We start from the raw sequence: 17388 nt of genomic DNA on the forward strand, positions 1-17388 counted from the left end.
CACTGATTAAACTTTGCATTTATCACAATACAAGATTGTGTGTTTGCTTGTGGAAGGTACTTACTTTTTTAGTCTAAAAAAGGCCACAGTATTTCTCATTTAAGTTTTAAAGTTGGTGGCATCAATTTATGAGCTGGGAATGGTATATTCAGGACCAACCCTGCTGCATAACAGAAGGTGTGGGTTTCTACTCTTTCCTCAGCATAAAGGACTGAAAATGAATCAACTGTCCAAATGTTAGGCAAAAAAATAGTATGATTTTTATATGAATTACTTATTTTAATAGATTTGCCTTTAAAGTGGACTAAAATGTGTAAAATAAACTATAGTTGCATTGGACATTGCATATACCCATTTTGTAAATATGCCTAAATCAGAATACTGGGCACATCAGATTTTTTTCTATTATGTTATTTGCTTCAGAGTATTTGTGGACATCGAAACATAGTTCTTATAAAGTGGCCCAAATATTGCATGGTAGCATATATCTTTACTTTCCCAGTGCCATTTATCTGACTAATCTCTTGTGAGAGGACTCCATTTTATTGATTTTTATGCAGATTAGAGGGCAAGTTGATATTAAACCTGGTTATCAGATGACATGATTTTCACATGAAAAAATATTTCTTAAGAAATCACTTTATCTAGCCCACAGCAACCTCAATCTGAGATATACTGTATGTATATGCTTAACACGCAGCCTGCATTAAGTCAATGAAGAAGTGAGAACCACAATGGTTCAGAAAGCAGACATCAGGATGCACAAATTGCTGTATCTGGTGTGAACGCTGGCCCCGGCACAGACAGACGGACGACATATTTTCACCCAACACACTTTTATTTACAATATTTACAAGTTCCATAAGTCACGTGCACTCACACACCCCAGCGCCTCTGCACTGAATCCCCCAAAGTCCAGGGCCCACAGTCTTTGTGCCTTTCTTCCTGGCCGCCTCCTGTCCTCTCTCAAGCTCCGTCCTTCTGCCTCCCGACTTCCACCACTGACTGGAGGGAGGCGGCCCCTTTTATGGGAACTGCTTCCAGCTGCTTCCCGGCACTTGGTCTTGGCCACACCCCTGTGTGGCGGAAGTGCCGGCTGCGCACCTGGAAGCCGTCCGTGTAACCCCTGTCGTCTTCCCCCCGGCACTTCCTGGTGTGGCGGAAGTGCGGGGCTCCCGGGATAAATAGGCACTGGGGCGCCGCCTGGCGGTGGCCATGGGTCCCTACAGGGCTGGGCTTCCAAGCCCTCTACCCGCGGCCTCCTGCATAACCAGGACGGACGCCACCTCTCGATCTGGAGGAGGCACACGCCCTCCTCTGGTCCTCCAAGGCGTCCCGGTCGGGCTCCATCCCCGGCCAAAGACCACACGGGGTAAACCGGCATCGGGGCGCCGCCTGGCGGTGACCACGGGTCCCAACAGGGCTGGGCTTCCAAGTCCTGCGCCCGTGGCCCCCCACATAACCAGGACGGATGCCCCCTCGCGGTCTGGAGGAGGTACAAGCCCTCCTCTCCTCCTCCTGGGCGTCCCGGCCGGGGACCACACTTGCAATATGGAATCCATGTACATAAACTGACATTTTCTCCTGTCAGGGTAACTCAAGAAAGTGCATTTTCAGTTTGTATAAGAAACATACACTTTGTTAGAGTTGAAAAAGCATCACCATGTTTAATAAACTGTGTATCATATTAATTCAAGTGGAAAGTCAGGATATAATAAAAACACATCTGTCCACTCTGCAGGGAGTCAAGAATGCTGGATGGTCTCAGTGTAATGGTGTGGGATGAGTTTTGGGGGCCAAAGACTGTGTCTTTAATTTGACACAACATGATAGCTGAAAATTTCCACAGATCAGGTGCATTCCTTCATATCAAGAGTGAACTTATTTGTGAATGAGCTTTATCAGTAGGATAATGATCTATGCCATAAGGTAGGAAAAAAACTCTTCAAATGCAGCCAAAAAACATGACAGTGAATTACAGGTCTATGGTGTACCTACCCAAGTAAAAACATCTCAGTTCAACAGTTCATCTGAAGAATGAGCTTTTGGAGCAGAGCTTCACCAAAAGGTATCACCAGCAATCCTGTCCCACATAAATGGCACTAATAACACGAATAATATAAATGTGGTAAGTGATATATACACAGTGCTTTACAGTTTTTTTTTTTTACTAAACTTGTTCAAATCCAAAGAAAAAGCTTCAATCATTTATTTTAGCTAAGTTTAACTGGCAAGTTGCAATATGTTAGAAATAAGTATATTAGAGGGGCAAAACAGGTATGACAGTTTAGTGACCGAGTGAGAGAGGCTAGATTGGGATGGTTTGGGCATGTTCAGAGGAAATATGAGGGGTACATTGGGAAAAGAATGTTGAAGATAAAACCACGAGGAAAAAGAAAAAGAGGAAGACCAAAGAAGAGGTTTATAGATGTGATGTATAAGACATGGATAGATGTAGACTTATGATCTGCTGTGGCAACCCCTAAATGGGAGTAGCCGAAAGAAGAAGACTACTTTTACTAGAAAGATTTTTATTAATGTATTTAGCATTGTATATTCTGAGATATTCAACTCTTTTTAGAACTTATTGTATGTATACCAGGATATATTTTACTGCAAAATTTCACACCAGACTTGAGTGTAGTTTGACATGCAAGAAGAGGCCACTCATTCCATCAAACTCATTTGCTTAGCTAATAGCTAAGTTGCCCCAGTATCTCATTGAGATTCTTTAAGTGATTGTTAAAGATGATGCTTCAACTACTTGACTTGGTAATTTATTCCAGACTGTTATAGCTCCTTGTATGAAGAAGTGCTTTGTAGCTTCCATCTTAAATACAGTACATGTCTCCGTACTTTCCACTGATGTACTGTAGTAAAGCAAATCAATTGATGTTTAGATAAAAGAGTTCTGCCGGATCAACTCTATTGACGTCTTTGAGAGTTCTGAAGACCTGGAATAGGTCCTCATGCAGCCCTCTCTGCTCAGTACCAAAGATGTTTAACTCCCTGAGCATGTCAAATTAGGTCATTAACTTTAGCCCTAGAATACATTTGGTTGCTCTCTTCCCCTCAATGTAAGTTATAGCTATGACTTTTTTGTAGTGCATGAAATCCTTTAAGATAAAGCCTAAAAAACGCAATAAGGAACTGTTTAAGAGCATTTATGTTAGGTAAAATGCCCAGTGGGTGCAGGATGGTGTTTTGGTCTTGAAACCCCAGTTTTTTTTTTTTCTGTTCTCCAGGCCAACTGACCTTCTCATCTAACTTATCTTTAGAGAATTAAAAAACAATTCTTTATGTAAGGACTCTACTTCTCTATTAATTATGTATCTAGTTTTTATGATCCTTATTTTAATATACCTTTCTTTGTTTTAACAAGTTCTTTGACACCTTGTAAAGCAGTTTGTACTACATCCTGTGTATGAAAATGTGCTAGAGAAGTAAATGTTGTTGTTGTTGTTGTAATGTCCTGAGCAGAACTGCACACAGTACCCCAGAAGTGGTCTCACTAGTGCTCACTTGTACATTCTAAACATAATGTCCCATGATTTATATTCAGCGGTTTTTACATCACTCAATATTTTATCTGCCTTTCTACTTGCTTATGCACATTGCTTAGACCACAAGAATGTTGTGTCAATATAAACTCTTAATTCCTTTATAAATCTTACTTCCAGTAAGAAAGTGCCCCATGTTGAATTTATAATAATTTTCTTTTGCCTATATGTAGCATATAGCATTTCTCTACATTAAATTCTAAATGTTTGCCCAGTTCTCAAGATTTTGCAGGGCTTTTAACTGTTTTTGCTGACCACTTAGTATCTGCTATCCATCCAATTTTATTGAATTTCACAAGCTTACTAACAATACCAGAATCTATGAAATTAATATAAATTAGAAAAAGTAGCAGTCCAAGGGATGTCAGAGTTGACCGTACCATGTTTCCTGATGATTAACCAATCAATTTTTGTATATTACTTCTGATCCCAATGTTTGTAGTTACAAAGTTAATCTTTGATGTTAGTGTTTATAAATGGTTTCTTGAAAGTTTCAATAGATTATATATTTTTGTCTGGTACACCAGTACTCCACTCCTAAAATTCTAGCAGATTGGTTTGGCAATATCTTCTTATAAAACCTTGCTGACTGTTATTTATAGTAGTATACTACTTTCATACACATACTATACTAATTTAGTTCTTAGTATAGTTTCTACAGTCTTGCATGGTACAGAAGAAAGACTCATTGGTGTGTAATTATCAGGATCCATTTTGTCAACCCCTCTTTTAGATTGGAGTGACAGTTGCAAACTTCCAGCTTCTTCCCCCATCTCAAGTGAACCTAGGAAAGGTTTCTATGGAATGTCTTTCATTTCTTTGAGTATATCCGGCAAACATCCTATCATGGCTGAGGGTTTTATTATTCTTCACATATTGGTCTACAGAACATCTCTAACTCTTCCATTTTAATTACTGTAAGCTCTTACAGATTTTGTTTTTGCTTAGAGAATTTGTTTTTACTTCGGCCTGACACATTCCATTGACCTGAATCACACTGGGGATTAGAGTGGGATGGAATGACCTTACAAAGCTGTATAGCCAATAAGTTACAGCTCTCTGTGGCAGATGTTTATGTACCTTTGAATCCTATTTTTTAATAGCTAGGCAAAGAGGACCAATGTTTATGCAAACTGCTTATATTTGTCAATATACAGCAGTGCTCTTATGATATCCTCTGAGAAACATTTGCTACTGTGTCTGAATGGGAGATGTAGTTCGATGTGTCACTCTTGTGAGCCAAATGTGCTACTTGTTATGTAATGGGAATGCTAGTCTCTTGGGAAGTGACATAAAAGCAGATAATAGGAGAATGGCTTTTCAGGACTAAGATATGCCAAAACACATTGCAATATGCTGCAGTTCATGCCATTTACAACAAGACACCCCTCCCAAAATATAACTCCTTTTTTATTATCCTGATATAATTGCTGAAATATTTTTACATACTGATTTATACTCTTAAATGCACTTTTGAAGTTTAGAGTACTAAATACACTTTATGATTTCTTTAACTCCGTTTTCTTTGGTTTAATTTTTTTTAATTTTTTGTGTATTATTTGTTTTTGTTCTACTTTAAATAAAAAAGGGGATTGTTGGTCTTAGCTGCATTATATTAGTAACTTTCATGTACACAATGCTATTTCCTCCCTCTGTTTTGACCTGGAAGGGTCGCTTTTAATTGTGTTAAATATAATTATTTTATTGCACAGTGAGGTGCCATCCAACATGTTATGTAAAAAGATGGTAGACTGTTGGAAAACCTCAGAGAAAGACAATTTTTATATTACCTACCAATTAGGAACTAACAAAAGAGATGCATTTTGGTAAATGTTTGAATTGTATTTGTTAGGGCAATTGAAAAGTTGTTTAGCAATCATGGGTAACATTAAAATAAATTCAGATGTTGTTTATGAAACATCAGCCACAGGCACCAAGTACATCATATAAACAAATTCTTATCCTGCTTAAATTTTAACAAATGTGGTGTGGATATCAATTTTCTCAGACACATTCCAGAATGAAGTACATCATCCTGAATAAACTGCACATAACATAAGTACTATAACAATCCTGCATCCTCTCCAGAATTAAACAGGACTGCTGATTTAATGTGACAATAAGATTTTTATGGGGGAAAAAATTGTCTGCTAATCTGGGAATTGTTAGCAAATTTCTTTGTTTTATGTAAATGTGGGTTATATACTCAAGAAGGGGTATATGTGTGTGTGTGTTTGTTTTTGAAAGCAACAAAAACTCTATTCAGAGATGCAGAGAAACAGAAATTATTTAGGTAGCATTATTAATTAGTATTAGTAGTCAGACTACTTTTTTAAACTATGACTTCGAAAAACGTCTAATAAATTGTTTGAATCAGTTTAATAGGAGAAATTAATAAATCAACCCCAACCTGAAACTGAATTAATCTGGTTTGTAAAATACACAGACAGAATTATTGCCTGAAATTCTATTTAGCAACAGATCAAAGAGAAAACACATACTGTTCACAAACATAAATGGGAGTTTACTCAATATTTGTATGAAAAGTAAAGAAATTAAAAAAATCTTCATTAAGGTACTGATAGTGGAAACTGTATAGAGCTGATATCATCAAGCAGAGAAGATATTTAAGACAGATGGCTTTGGGGTAACTTTTGGCGCAGACAAACCCATCGAAATGTAATTAGAATCATTGAAGAACGAACAATATAAATGTATTCGTATTTATGAAAATGATGGAAATTAACACCACACATTTTGCACTTAGAAATAAACGAAAAGTTTAAGTATGCCGATGCAACTATACTGCTGCTGAGTCACAGTAGTTGAGATAAAACAGCCACTTCATGTTTTCTTTCCAGTTCCTGATCAGCTCCCAGTGACGTTATTCATTCAATCTGAACTTCTGGTAAGATCATTAAACTTGTCAGTTGAAAAGGAGAGTATAAATATGCACGTTGAAGTCAAGGGTTCTTCTTTATAATTCCTGTCCAAACCACCTCCCTTTTACATCAGTCTATCTACTCCTTGCATATTCCAAAGCACAGAACTCACAGTCTGAATTTAAACCCCGTCCATCGTGCACATATTTTATCACACACGCATTTTCACAGCACGCGATGCTACTTTTGACGTAAAAGCCGATTCATTAATTCAACTATAAACAACCATGTAAACGGCCAATTTATTTCACTTTATCCAACGGGTTCAGGGTAGCTCTGTGACACTATCGTTGTCTCGCAACTCCAGAGAGCCATCCGATGACACTTATTGGGTGCTTGCTTTCCTCTCAGAACCTAAGTATGTGCTTGTCAAATTTCATTTACGACTTAAACTGCCCCGAGAGAATGGCTGCATGGTGGTCATACTCATACTCCCAAACCTGGCCCCTGCTCCTCTCGAACCTATAAACAAAACTTGATGCAAAACTGGGATCATTATTTCTTGAAATTGGTACATTAATACAATAATCATGAGCCCCTTACGCAAAAATAAGCGACCAGTCCACCCTCTTCATAGCTGAGCTGACGTTATTTCGCAGCTGTATAGTACGAGTCATTTCCGGACGCGCGCGCGCGCGTGCTCGTGAAAGCGGCAGCTGGAAAAGTGCGCTCAGCGTTTGGGAAAAGTGGGAGCAAACCGGGCAAAACAGATAATACAGGGAAGGAAGTATAAAATAAGGCGATGACCAGAAGGAACTGATACGACTGGAGGTGTTTGAGGTCAACACCTTAAGGACGTCTTTGTATTTTATGGTGTAAAACTAAAAAAAAAAGTTCCGAGGAAAATCATGGCTTTGTCCTGCAGGAGTTGGCTGTCCAACGAGGGGGGCAAGCATCTACTTCTGGTGAGTGGAACTACAAAGCCATTAACGCGTTCAGAACGCTAGGGTTTTGCCATTCATTTGCAAGGCATTTAGTAGGAGGGCACGAACCCGGCTTAGCTAAGTCCGACTCTAGCTTCTTTTGTGTTGTGCGGTATAGTATTACAGTAATGAATTATGTATGTGACCATCATGTTCATGAAAGTATTTTGCAGGACACCTTCCAGTTTAGTAATGAGAAATTACAAAATTTCAGTTTAGCTTATCAGGAGTGTGGAATATTTGTAAAATGTTCCCATTTATAACACGTTACAATATTTACATATACTTTATTAAGGAACTAATTAAGTATTGCTAACAATTTATAATTGCACGAAGTATGTTTATGAAAGTCTACTGCTAACGTACACATATACTACCAATAACAGCAAATATGACTTCAAACAAATGACAATAATAATTACTTGCAGGTACTTAATAAACAGATAAAACCAATAAAGTGTATTTTGAACATTCAAGGAGACATGCCTTATTATTTGAGTGCTTTAAATGGACTAATGTCATGGCATCCTCTTTTTGAGTAATATGTGGGAAAATGTATTTACTTGCAATATTCTAGTACCTTTGACTTAACGAAGGTAAATATAAAACAAAGAAGTCCACTCCTGCTATTTTATTTTCCTTCTAATCTTTGCCTTGGGAAAGAGCTTTCATCCTCAGTTTAAATGGGTGACTCACCACCAGTTTCACCAACCATATTTGTTACTCTGGAGAGAAACGTGTAACAAATTATACAGTACTGTACAAGGAAACCTATAAATAAAGGTACCATGAATGTTTGGTAGGATAACCTTTTTATGTGATACTGTACCAAATGTCAGTTTAACTCAAAAACAAATTTAAAATTTGATCACATGCCATTACCTTCATGTACAGACTGTCTAATCCACTAAATCAAGAGCTGTGCAGTTTGTTCTGTGGCTGCAGGGGAAAGCAGTTGTATATCAACTCATTCAGTGATATAACTTTTTTCCACAGTGTGTTTTTCAATGTATCTATTGGTGTCTTGCAGACAGATATCATAAGATTACAGAATGAAACTGAATGCATCTGAGCAAATTAAAAATAAATAACATTGCATGCTTGTCTGATTTCAGCTCTTGTGGTTGGCTGCCAATGTTTGGCTGTTTTGGAAAACCTTCATCTTATACCTTAAAGGGCCAGAATACTATTATCTTTATAAAATGCTTGGGGTAAGTATTTTACGGTTTTATCTGCAATGGAAATAAAGTGTCATGTCTATATTTAAAATATCTTTTTAATTAGTTCTTGAAAAACATTGTATCACTGCCACATAATTTAATACGTTTGGGAGATGCAATGTTCATTTTATCAGGAATGTTTTTAAGAGTGGTTTCTCAGTGCTGTAAAAATGCCACTCTTGATGATCCAACAGTTTGGAGAAAGTAAGAATTGTAAGATGTTCTTAATAAAACATACACTTTTACAGTATAAGTGTTTTACTGATATAATATGATTTTAAAATGGCTAAATATGACACCAAACTCGAAGAACTTGTGCATTTCGACTTGCCTGTACATTAACAGATCAGTTAAAGCAATCTGTGGGGCTACATACCTCGTATGATACATATATTGGATGAAGCATTGGCTACGTATCTGTGCTGGTATATGGAAGGTTGCCGGTTCAAATCCTTTTACTGCCAGAAAAGGATCCTACTCTGTTGGGTCCATGAGAACGGCCCTTAACCTGAAAAATGGTCCATGGGTGGCTGACCCTACTCTCTGATCCCTAAAGGTCATGCAAAAAGGCAATTTCCCATTGGGTATTAACAAAGTATATATTAAAAAAAAAAAAATCTCTGTAAACAACATTAGCAGATCTCTTTTAGTCACAAGCCTGCTATAAGGAGATATACAGATGACATCTTTTGCATTTTAAACATGAGTGAATTTATGTCTTTTTATTTTGTATGCTTTTATTTAAAATGAAAAAACATCAGGTACTGAAAAATTAAAAACATTCATTTTAAATGTTCATATATGAGTGGAATAGATAGATGTAGCGTGAAAGAGTACATTTTCCTCTGTAAACCAGTTTAGTTTGCAATGCAGCAAAGAAAACTTGTCCTACAGTGACTAGTTTTTGGTAAGAATTAACCCTTAAATTACTTTTATTGAAATAAATTATCTGCTATCTTGCTCATGAATACAAATTCTGTTGTCATGTACATCTTCTAAACAGACAGTTGATGTGTTATTGAAACTATTTAAGACAACAAAAGTCTTTTTGTAATAACTTAAGTTATAGTAACCATCCATTCTTTCATTTCTAACCTGCTTTTCCAACTCAGAGATTGATGCTTGTACTGGCAGTGTTGAGTGTAAAATTTCAACCAGCCCTAGACAAGCAGGGTAAATTAAAAAATAAATAAAAACAAATAATAGGACATGGGGGTTTATAAAGTGGAAAAAAAATGTGCATGCGGAATGTACTAGGAAAGGAGTGCTGACATTTGGCATTAGTTATCTGATGATTCAGTAGTGTTCATGGTTGGAAACTGATCATTCTGAATTTGATACTTCACAATGTTTTTAAAAAGTAAAAAATATTTAGTAGAACTTCATTTTTTTTTTTAGGTTTTTACAGATATGTTTGCCTAGCTTTAATACATAACAATTCAAAATAAACATGCTTTCCTATGTGGATGAATCATTTTTTTAAGTAATAACTGATATAATTTGGCAATCTAAAAACAGTTTACTAACTATTATCATTTAAATGCTTTCCATTTCTTTCTTCAGTATAATTTTGACATGTAATATTTAACAGGTAGCATGGAATCATTAATCATGCTTGCATTGTAGCAAAATCTATAGCACATGACTCTGAATTGGATTAAGTGGGTTTGAGAATAGTATCTTATAGTGTGTGTGTGGTTGTATGTATAGGTATATGTAAAGAATGAAATTTAATTTTATGACACTAACATTTTTCAAAAACTTTATATTAAATAAATATTGTTGTTAGGATCTAAAATGAAGGTTAAATAAAGCACTTATACATCCATTCATTATCCAACCTGCTATATCCTAACTACAGGGTCACGGGGGTCTGCTGGAGCCAATCCCAGCCAACACAGGGCACAAGGCAGAAAACAAACCCCAGGCAGGTCGCCAGCCCACCGCAGGGCACACACACACACACACATACATCCACACACTAGGGACAATTTAGAAACACCAGTGTTCCTAACCTGCATGTCTTTAGACTGTGGGAGGAAACCGGAGCACCCGGAGGAAACCCACCCAGACACAGGGAGAACATACAAAATCTATGCAAGGAGGACCTAGGAGCGAACCTGGGTCTCCTAACTGCGAGGCAGCAGCGCTACACACTGCTCCGTGCCGCCCCTTATACATTCAGTCACTCAATATTTGATCTTGAGTAATGACACTGGCCCATTTGGTCTTTGTTCCTTAATACTGTAAGTATGCTTTGAAACAAGCAACTTCTTGTTAAAATTTTGTACAACCACCAACAATTTTATATAAATCATATCTGCTTGCGTTGAAGAGTCTTTTTAACATCATTAACATTCATTTAAACATACAAGTTAGAATTTCACTGTATTCTGTACACCTGACAATTCTACTATTGATACTACAACATTTATCAAATTGGGCTTGACTGAAGCTTGTACCTTTCCATATAGAATTTTAATGAAAAACTAGAGCCTATGTAGGGTACACATAATATGAGAAAAGTCTTAAACATTTAAGAAATTGAAAATTGTGTCATACAATCTTGTACAAGGTGGGAAAGCTGGCGCATGCCTGCCGCTGCTTATCTCAGTATGAATAACGCTTTTCGCAATTACAATGAACTTTGCATATTTTGCCTTACTTTTCACAGTTTCTCACTGTGTGTGTTGTTCATGGATCCAAATAGCTACTTTATTGTTTTGAATTTGTTTTTTTTTTATGGATTTATGCCTTGGCTGTATTTGTGGCCTCTTGGACAATTGATTTGAATGTCCGTGTGCTTCATTTTTTCGATGCCCATCTGCATCCTGATGCCTGATTTGTGTTTTTTTTTTCTTTACAATGTGGAGACCTAGTTTTTGGGAATGTTCCATTTTCTTTGATATACTGGATCGTTGCCAGCCCTGTCTGTATGTACTTCAAGTAGAAAAATGAACTCATGCCTGCATTTACCTGTACGTCTTTGATGGTTATGGTGGCCCTGTTGACTGATTTGATTTACTTTTTATGTACTTCAGGCCGTGATTCATAACATTTGTGTGGATCGCTGCCCATTTGCAATTGACATTTCTTGGTGGCTTGTGTTGCTACACTCCTAAAAATAAAAGTTCCACAGTGGTTCTTCAGCACTACGTCAGCAATGCCATGTGGGAACCAAAAGTGTTTCTGAACAAATGCATTCATATGAGAGTTCTAGAAAGAGCCTTTATATATTTAGATCTGTAACAGGCTCCATAGAGTAAACAATTGTGAACAGATGGTAACAGATTTGTGAAATTATTTTAAAAAGACTCTTGCTTCAAAAATAAAACAGGCTATGTCCAGTTGTTCCTAATCTGTTAGTGAACTGCTAGGAGGCCTACCACACATTGAAGATATCAGTTTATTTTTACATATTTGGAAGTTTTTCAAAACATAAAGTACCAAATTCATATGCAAAGAACCCTTCACAAAATGAATTTGCCATCACTAGCAGCACATGTACTGGAATACACTTTCCTACTCACGCTCTTAAGAGGGTGTCAACATGCCAAATTTGCACTACATTGAAATAAACTTTGGATTTGGATCTGCATACAATGAACTCTCGGCCACTGACATTGCTTTGTTTAACACAAGGTCTGTCCGAGGCAAATCACCAGTACTATCAGAATTAATTACTGATTATAATCTTGATATATTATGTTTAGCAGAAACTTGATCAAAACCAAATGAGTTTGTGTGTCTAATCAAGGCAAGACAAGCTGGGGGGCTTGCTGTAATTGTGAGATCTAAGCTAGGCAGTAAAAGAATCCTAACTGAATGTCCATTGGGCATGTATCTGGCTCTAAAACTAATAATGAAATCTGGTTGTATCTAATTTATTGTTTTTTATCATCTTCCAAAATAGAATGGGCATTTTTTAAATCTGATATGATTAAATTAGTAATACATATAAGTTATCTTTCCCAGACATTTATTCTTGGGGGTGACTTTAATATTCAGATTGATGGTCCTTCATGTATTCTGACAAGTGAATTTTTATTTCTCCTGGACTCTTTTTACTTGGTGTAGCATGTTGATTTTCCTACCCACTCTGATGGTCACATATTGGATCTCAGTTATCTGTTGTCCACCCTTACAGCAGTTATTTGGGGATCTCTGACCACAAATAAGTCTTTTTCACTATCTCAATGCCTCTTCCTGTACATAACTATGGACTAGGCCATGGTAAAAATATTGATTTTTTAATTAATCGTTATTTTTCAATTATCAATTCTTAAAGTCTCAAGATCGATCTCATGAATCTCTCTCATGCTCAATTACTATATGTAGATTTTTGCTTATCTTCATTTTTGGCGTCCAATGCAGTAGATGCCTGACTTTGGAAGGGGTTGGGCTCCTTTAAAGGATTGTTTTAAAGAGGTGCCATGGGACATGGCTAAATGTGTATGCCTTTGCCCTACATCCCCTGCTATTATATGGACCCTGATCACTGCCACTATGATTTGAAAATTGGTTTACGCTACTCCATACCGGCAATTCCTTGTTAGAGTTTTGTAGTACTGGCAGATAATAAAACTCCTCCTGATGTGGACTGGGTAATGTGTTAGGAATGAAAGGATGCCACATCATTTGATGGAAATGAAAATTATCAACCTACAGACGGCTGAATTCAAAGACACCCCGAAAATCAAAGTGAAAAAATGAGGCGGCAGGCTAGTCACGTTTGCCGAAATTTCATTGCAGCAGCTCAAAATCGTACTCAATAGTTTGTGCTTGTCTGCATGCCTGACAATGTCAGGGCATCCTCCTAATGAGACGATGAATGGTGTCCTGGGGGATCTCCTACCAGATCTCTACCAGGGCATCACTGAGCTCCTGGACAGTCTGAGGTGCAACCTGGTGGCGTCGTATGGACTGAAACATAATGTCCCAGAGGTGTTCTGTTGGATTTAGGTCAGGCAAGCGTGGGGGCCAGGCAATGGTATGATTCCTTCATCCTTCAGGAACTGCCTGCATACTCTCGTCACATGATGCCAGGCATTGTCGTGCAGCAGGAGGAACCCAGGACCCACTGCACCAGCATAGATTCTGACAATGGGTCCCAGGAACTCATTCTGATACCTAATGGCGGTCAAGGTGCTGTTGTCTAGCATGTAAAGGTCTGTGCTTCCCTTCATGGATATGCCTCCCCATACCATCACTGATCCATCACCAAACCGGTCATGCTGAACAATGTTGCAGACAGCATTACATTCTCCATGGCTTCTCCAGACCCTTTCACATCTGTCACATGTTCTCAGGGTGAACCTGCTCTCATCAGTGAAAAGCACAGGGCACCAGTGGTGGACCTGCCAATTCTGGTATTCTATGGCAAATTCCAGTCGAGCTCCATGGTGCTGGACAGTGAGCACAGGGCCCATTAGAGGACGTTGGGCCCTCAGGCCACCCTTATGAAGTCTGTTTCTAATTGTTTTGCCAGAGATATTCACACCAGTGGTCTGCTGGAGGTCATTTTGTAGGGCTCTGGCAGTGCTCATCCTGTTCCTCCTTGCCCAAAGGAGCAGATACTGGTGCTGCTGATGGGTTAAGGAGCTTCTACAGCCCTGTCCAGCTCTCCTAAAGTAACTGCCTGTTTCTTGGAATCTCCTCCATGCCCTTGAGACGGTGCTGGGAGACAGCAAACCTTCTGGCAATGGCACGTATTGATGTGCCATCCTGGAGAAGTTGGACTACCTGTGCAACTTCTATAGGGTTCAGGTATCGCCTCATGCTACCAGTAGTGACACTGACTGTAGCCAAATACAAAACTAGTGAAAAAACACTCCAAAAAGATGAGGAGGGAAAAATGTCAGTGGCCTCCACCTGTTAAGCCATTCCTGTTTTGGGGGTCGTCTCATTAGTGCACCTGTTGTTAATTTCATTAACACCAAACAGCTGAAACTGATTAACAGCCCCCTCTGCTACTTAACTGACCAGATCAATATCCCAGATGTTTCATTGACTTGATGCTATACTCTGATTAAAAAGTGTTCCATTAATTCTTTTAAGCAGTATATATGCATATAAGTGCTTACCAACACAATCAGAGAGCTTATGATGTGATGGATCGGCATTATGTACTTAGAAAAATGATGTCCTAAATTTTGTTATCTGCCTTTCATTAATACCCTAATTTATTCTGTTTATTTTAATTTACTGTTTAAAAGTTCTTCTTCTTCTTCTTTCAGCTGCTCCCGTTAGGGGTCACCACAGCGGATCATCTTCTTCCATATCTTTCTGTCCTCTGCATCTTGTTCTTTAACACCCATCACCTGCATGTCCTATCTCACCACATCCACAAACTTTTTCTTAAACCTTCCTCTTTTTCTCTTGCCTGGCAGCTCTATCCTTAACATCCTTCTCCCAATATCCTCAGCATCTCTCCTCTGTACATGTCCAAACTAACTCAATCTCACCTCTCTGACTTTGTCTCCCAACCGTCCAACTTGAGCTGACCCTCTAATGTACTCATTTCTAATCCTATCCATCCTTGTCACACCCAATGCAAATCTTAGCATCTTTAACTCTGACACCTCCAGCTCTGTCTCCTGCTTTCTGGTCAGTGCCACCGTCTACAACCCATATACTATAACATAGCTGGTCTCACTACTGTCCTGTAGACCTTCCCTTTCACTCTTGCTCATATCCATCTGTCACAAATCACTCCTGACACTTTTTTCCACATATTCCACCCTGACTGCACTCTCTTCTTCACCTCTCTTCCACACTCCCCATTACTCTGTACTGTTGTTCCCAAGTATTTAAACTCATCCACCTTCGCCAACTCTAATCCTTGCATCCTCACCATTCCACTGAGCTCCCTCTCATTTACACACATGTATTCTGTCTTGTTCCTACTGACCTTTATTCCTCTCCTGTCTAGAGCATATCTCCACCTCTCCAGGGTCTCCACAACCTACTCCCTACTATCGCCACAGATCACAATGTCATCAGCAAACATCATAGTTCACGGAGACTCCTGTCTAATCTCGTCTGTAAACCTGTCCATCATCATTGCAAATAAGAAAGGGCTCAGAGCCGATCCCTGATGTAATCCCAACTCCAACTTGAATGCATCCGTCACTCCTACCACAGACCTCACCACTGTCACACTTCCCTCGTACATATCCTGTACAACTCTTACATACTTCTCTGCTACTCCCGAATTCCCCATACAATACCACAGCTCCTCTCGAGGCCCCCTGTCATATGCTTTCTCCAGGTCCACAAACACACAATACAACTCTTTCTGGAGTTCTCAATGCTTCTCCATCAACACCCTCAGAGCAAACATCACATCTGTGGTGCTCATTCTTGGCATGAAACCATACTGCTGCTCATCATCACCTCTCTTCTTAACCGAGCTTCCACTACTTTTTCCCATAACTTCATGCTGTGGCTCATCAATTTTATCCCCCTGTAGTTACCACAGTCCTGCACATCCCCCTTATTCTTAAATATCGGTACCAGTACACTTCTTCTCCACTCCTCAGCATCCTCTCACTTTCCAAGATTACATTAAACAATCTGGTTAAAAACTCCACTGCCATCTCTCCTAAACACCTCCATTCTTCCATAGGTATGTCATCTGGATCAACGGCTTTTCCATTTTTCATCCTCTTCAAAGCTGTCCTTACTTCCTTCTTGCTAATCTGTTGCATTTCCTGATTCACTATCTCCACATCATACAACCTCGCCTCTCTCTTGTTCTCTTCATTTATAAGCCTCTCAAAGTACTCTTTACATCTGCTTAACACACTCTAATTGCTTATATGCGGACAACCGTTGAAAAGAAGTTATTGTAATAAAAGTAGGAAAGGAAAGCATTTGACACATCTTGTATTTAAAATAGGTGCACTTTTTTGACAAGTATGTTGGCATTATGAAAATGTCATTTGCAAACAATAATCCAAAACTATGCAACTCTTGAGTAAATGTTATATTGTTCATTTCTAGACAATGATGTTAGTCTGATGCCAGTTATTTCTTAAGTAGTGTAAGTGTTCCACACTATAAAAAAAACAAAGAAATGATTATTAATGTGTAGATTAAAAAAAGATCACTCAGACTGTTTAGATTACATATTTAAAAGGTTTTAACATCCTACCCCCAATCTCTGGTTTAAACATTAGAACATTAGATTATTAGAACAGTATTGATGAATCCCCTTAATTGTCTCTGTACACTATTTGAATGTAAAAAGTAAAGTGTGCATTAAGATAACTATGTCCTTCTCATAAAGTGTAATTTGAAGTTTCAAATTTCCAATTGTTTATTCAAATCACATTTTACATTTATTTACATAAACTTTCATCTGTCACAAATCTGCTCAAGCCTGTATTTTTGCCTCTTCCCTCTGTAATGATTTGGCTATTCTACATCTGCTGTTCCACCTAATTTAGTATAGTATGCAAATTAATGAGCATCTATATATCACTAAGGCAAGACACCCATGGAAAGCACCCCGGAAGGGGCGTGGATTCACTAAGCCGCCGACAAGTAAGACACCTATGGCGCATGCGGGAAGGAGCTACGCCACCAACTCCAAGACCATTGGATACGACAACAACTCGCAGAGCCGAGGTTAAAACACAATGAAGTGAGCAGTCTTTAAAAACTGAGTTTTCGGTTACGACGCACGACCGCGTGCACCATAGCAAACTGTTTTACATGCTACATACAGCAGTTCACATCC

At 38.4% G+C, this 17388-nt stretch overlaps 1 protein-coding gene across 2 annotated transcripts in view; it reads left to right on the forward strand.

Moving 5' to 3' along the window:
- The first annotated feature begins 7140 nt into the window (after positions 1-7140).
- Positions 7141-17388, forward strand: part of LOC120523149 (NADPH oxidase 4) — an 82088-nt gene continuing 71840 nt past the window's right edge. The window contains exons 1-2 of one of the 2 annotated variants that reach the window (XM_039744163.1): positions 7141-7407; positions 8541-8636. In XM_039744163.1, the coding sequence (XP_039600097.1) occupies positions 7351-7407; positions 8541-8636 (153 nt within the window). In that variant the 5' untranslated portion in view covers positions 7141-7350. Of the gene's footprint in view, positions 7408-8540; positions 8637-17388 lie in introns of those variants that run through there. The other variant, XM_039744164.1, reaches the window with a different exon arrangement.

The sequence above is a fragment of the Polypterus senegalus genome, chromosome 2, assembly GCF_016835505.1.
Source record: "Polypterus senegalus isolate Bchr_013 chromosome 2, ASM1683550v1, whole genome shotgun sequence".
In the NCBI taxonomy this organism is placed as follows: Eukaryota; Metazoa; Chordata; class Cladistia; order Polypteriformes; family Polypteridae; genus Polypterus; species Polypterus senegalus.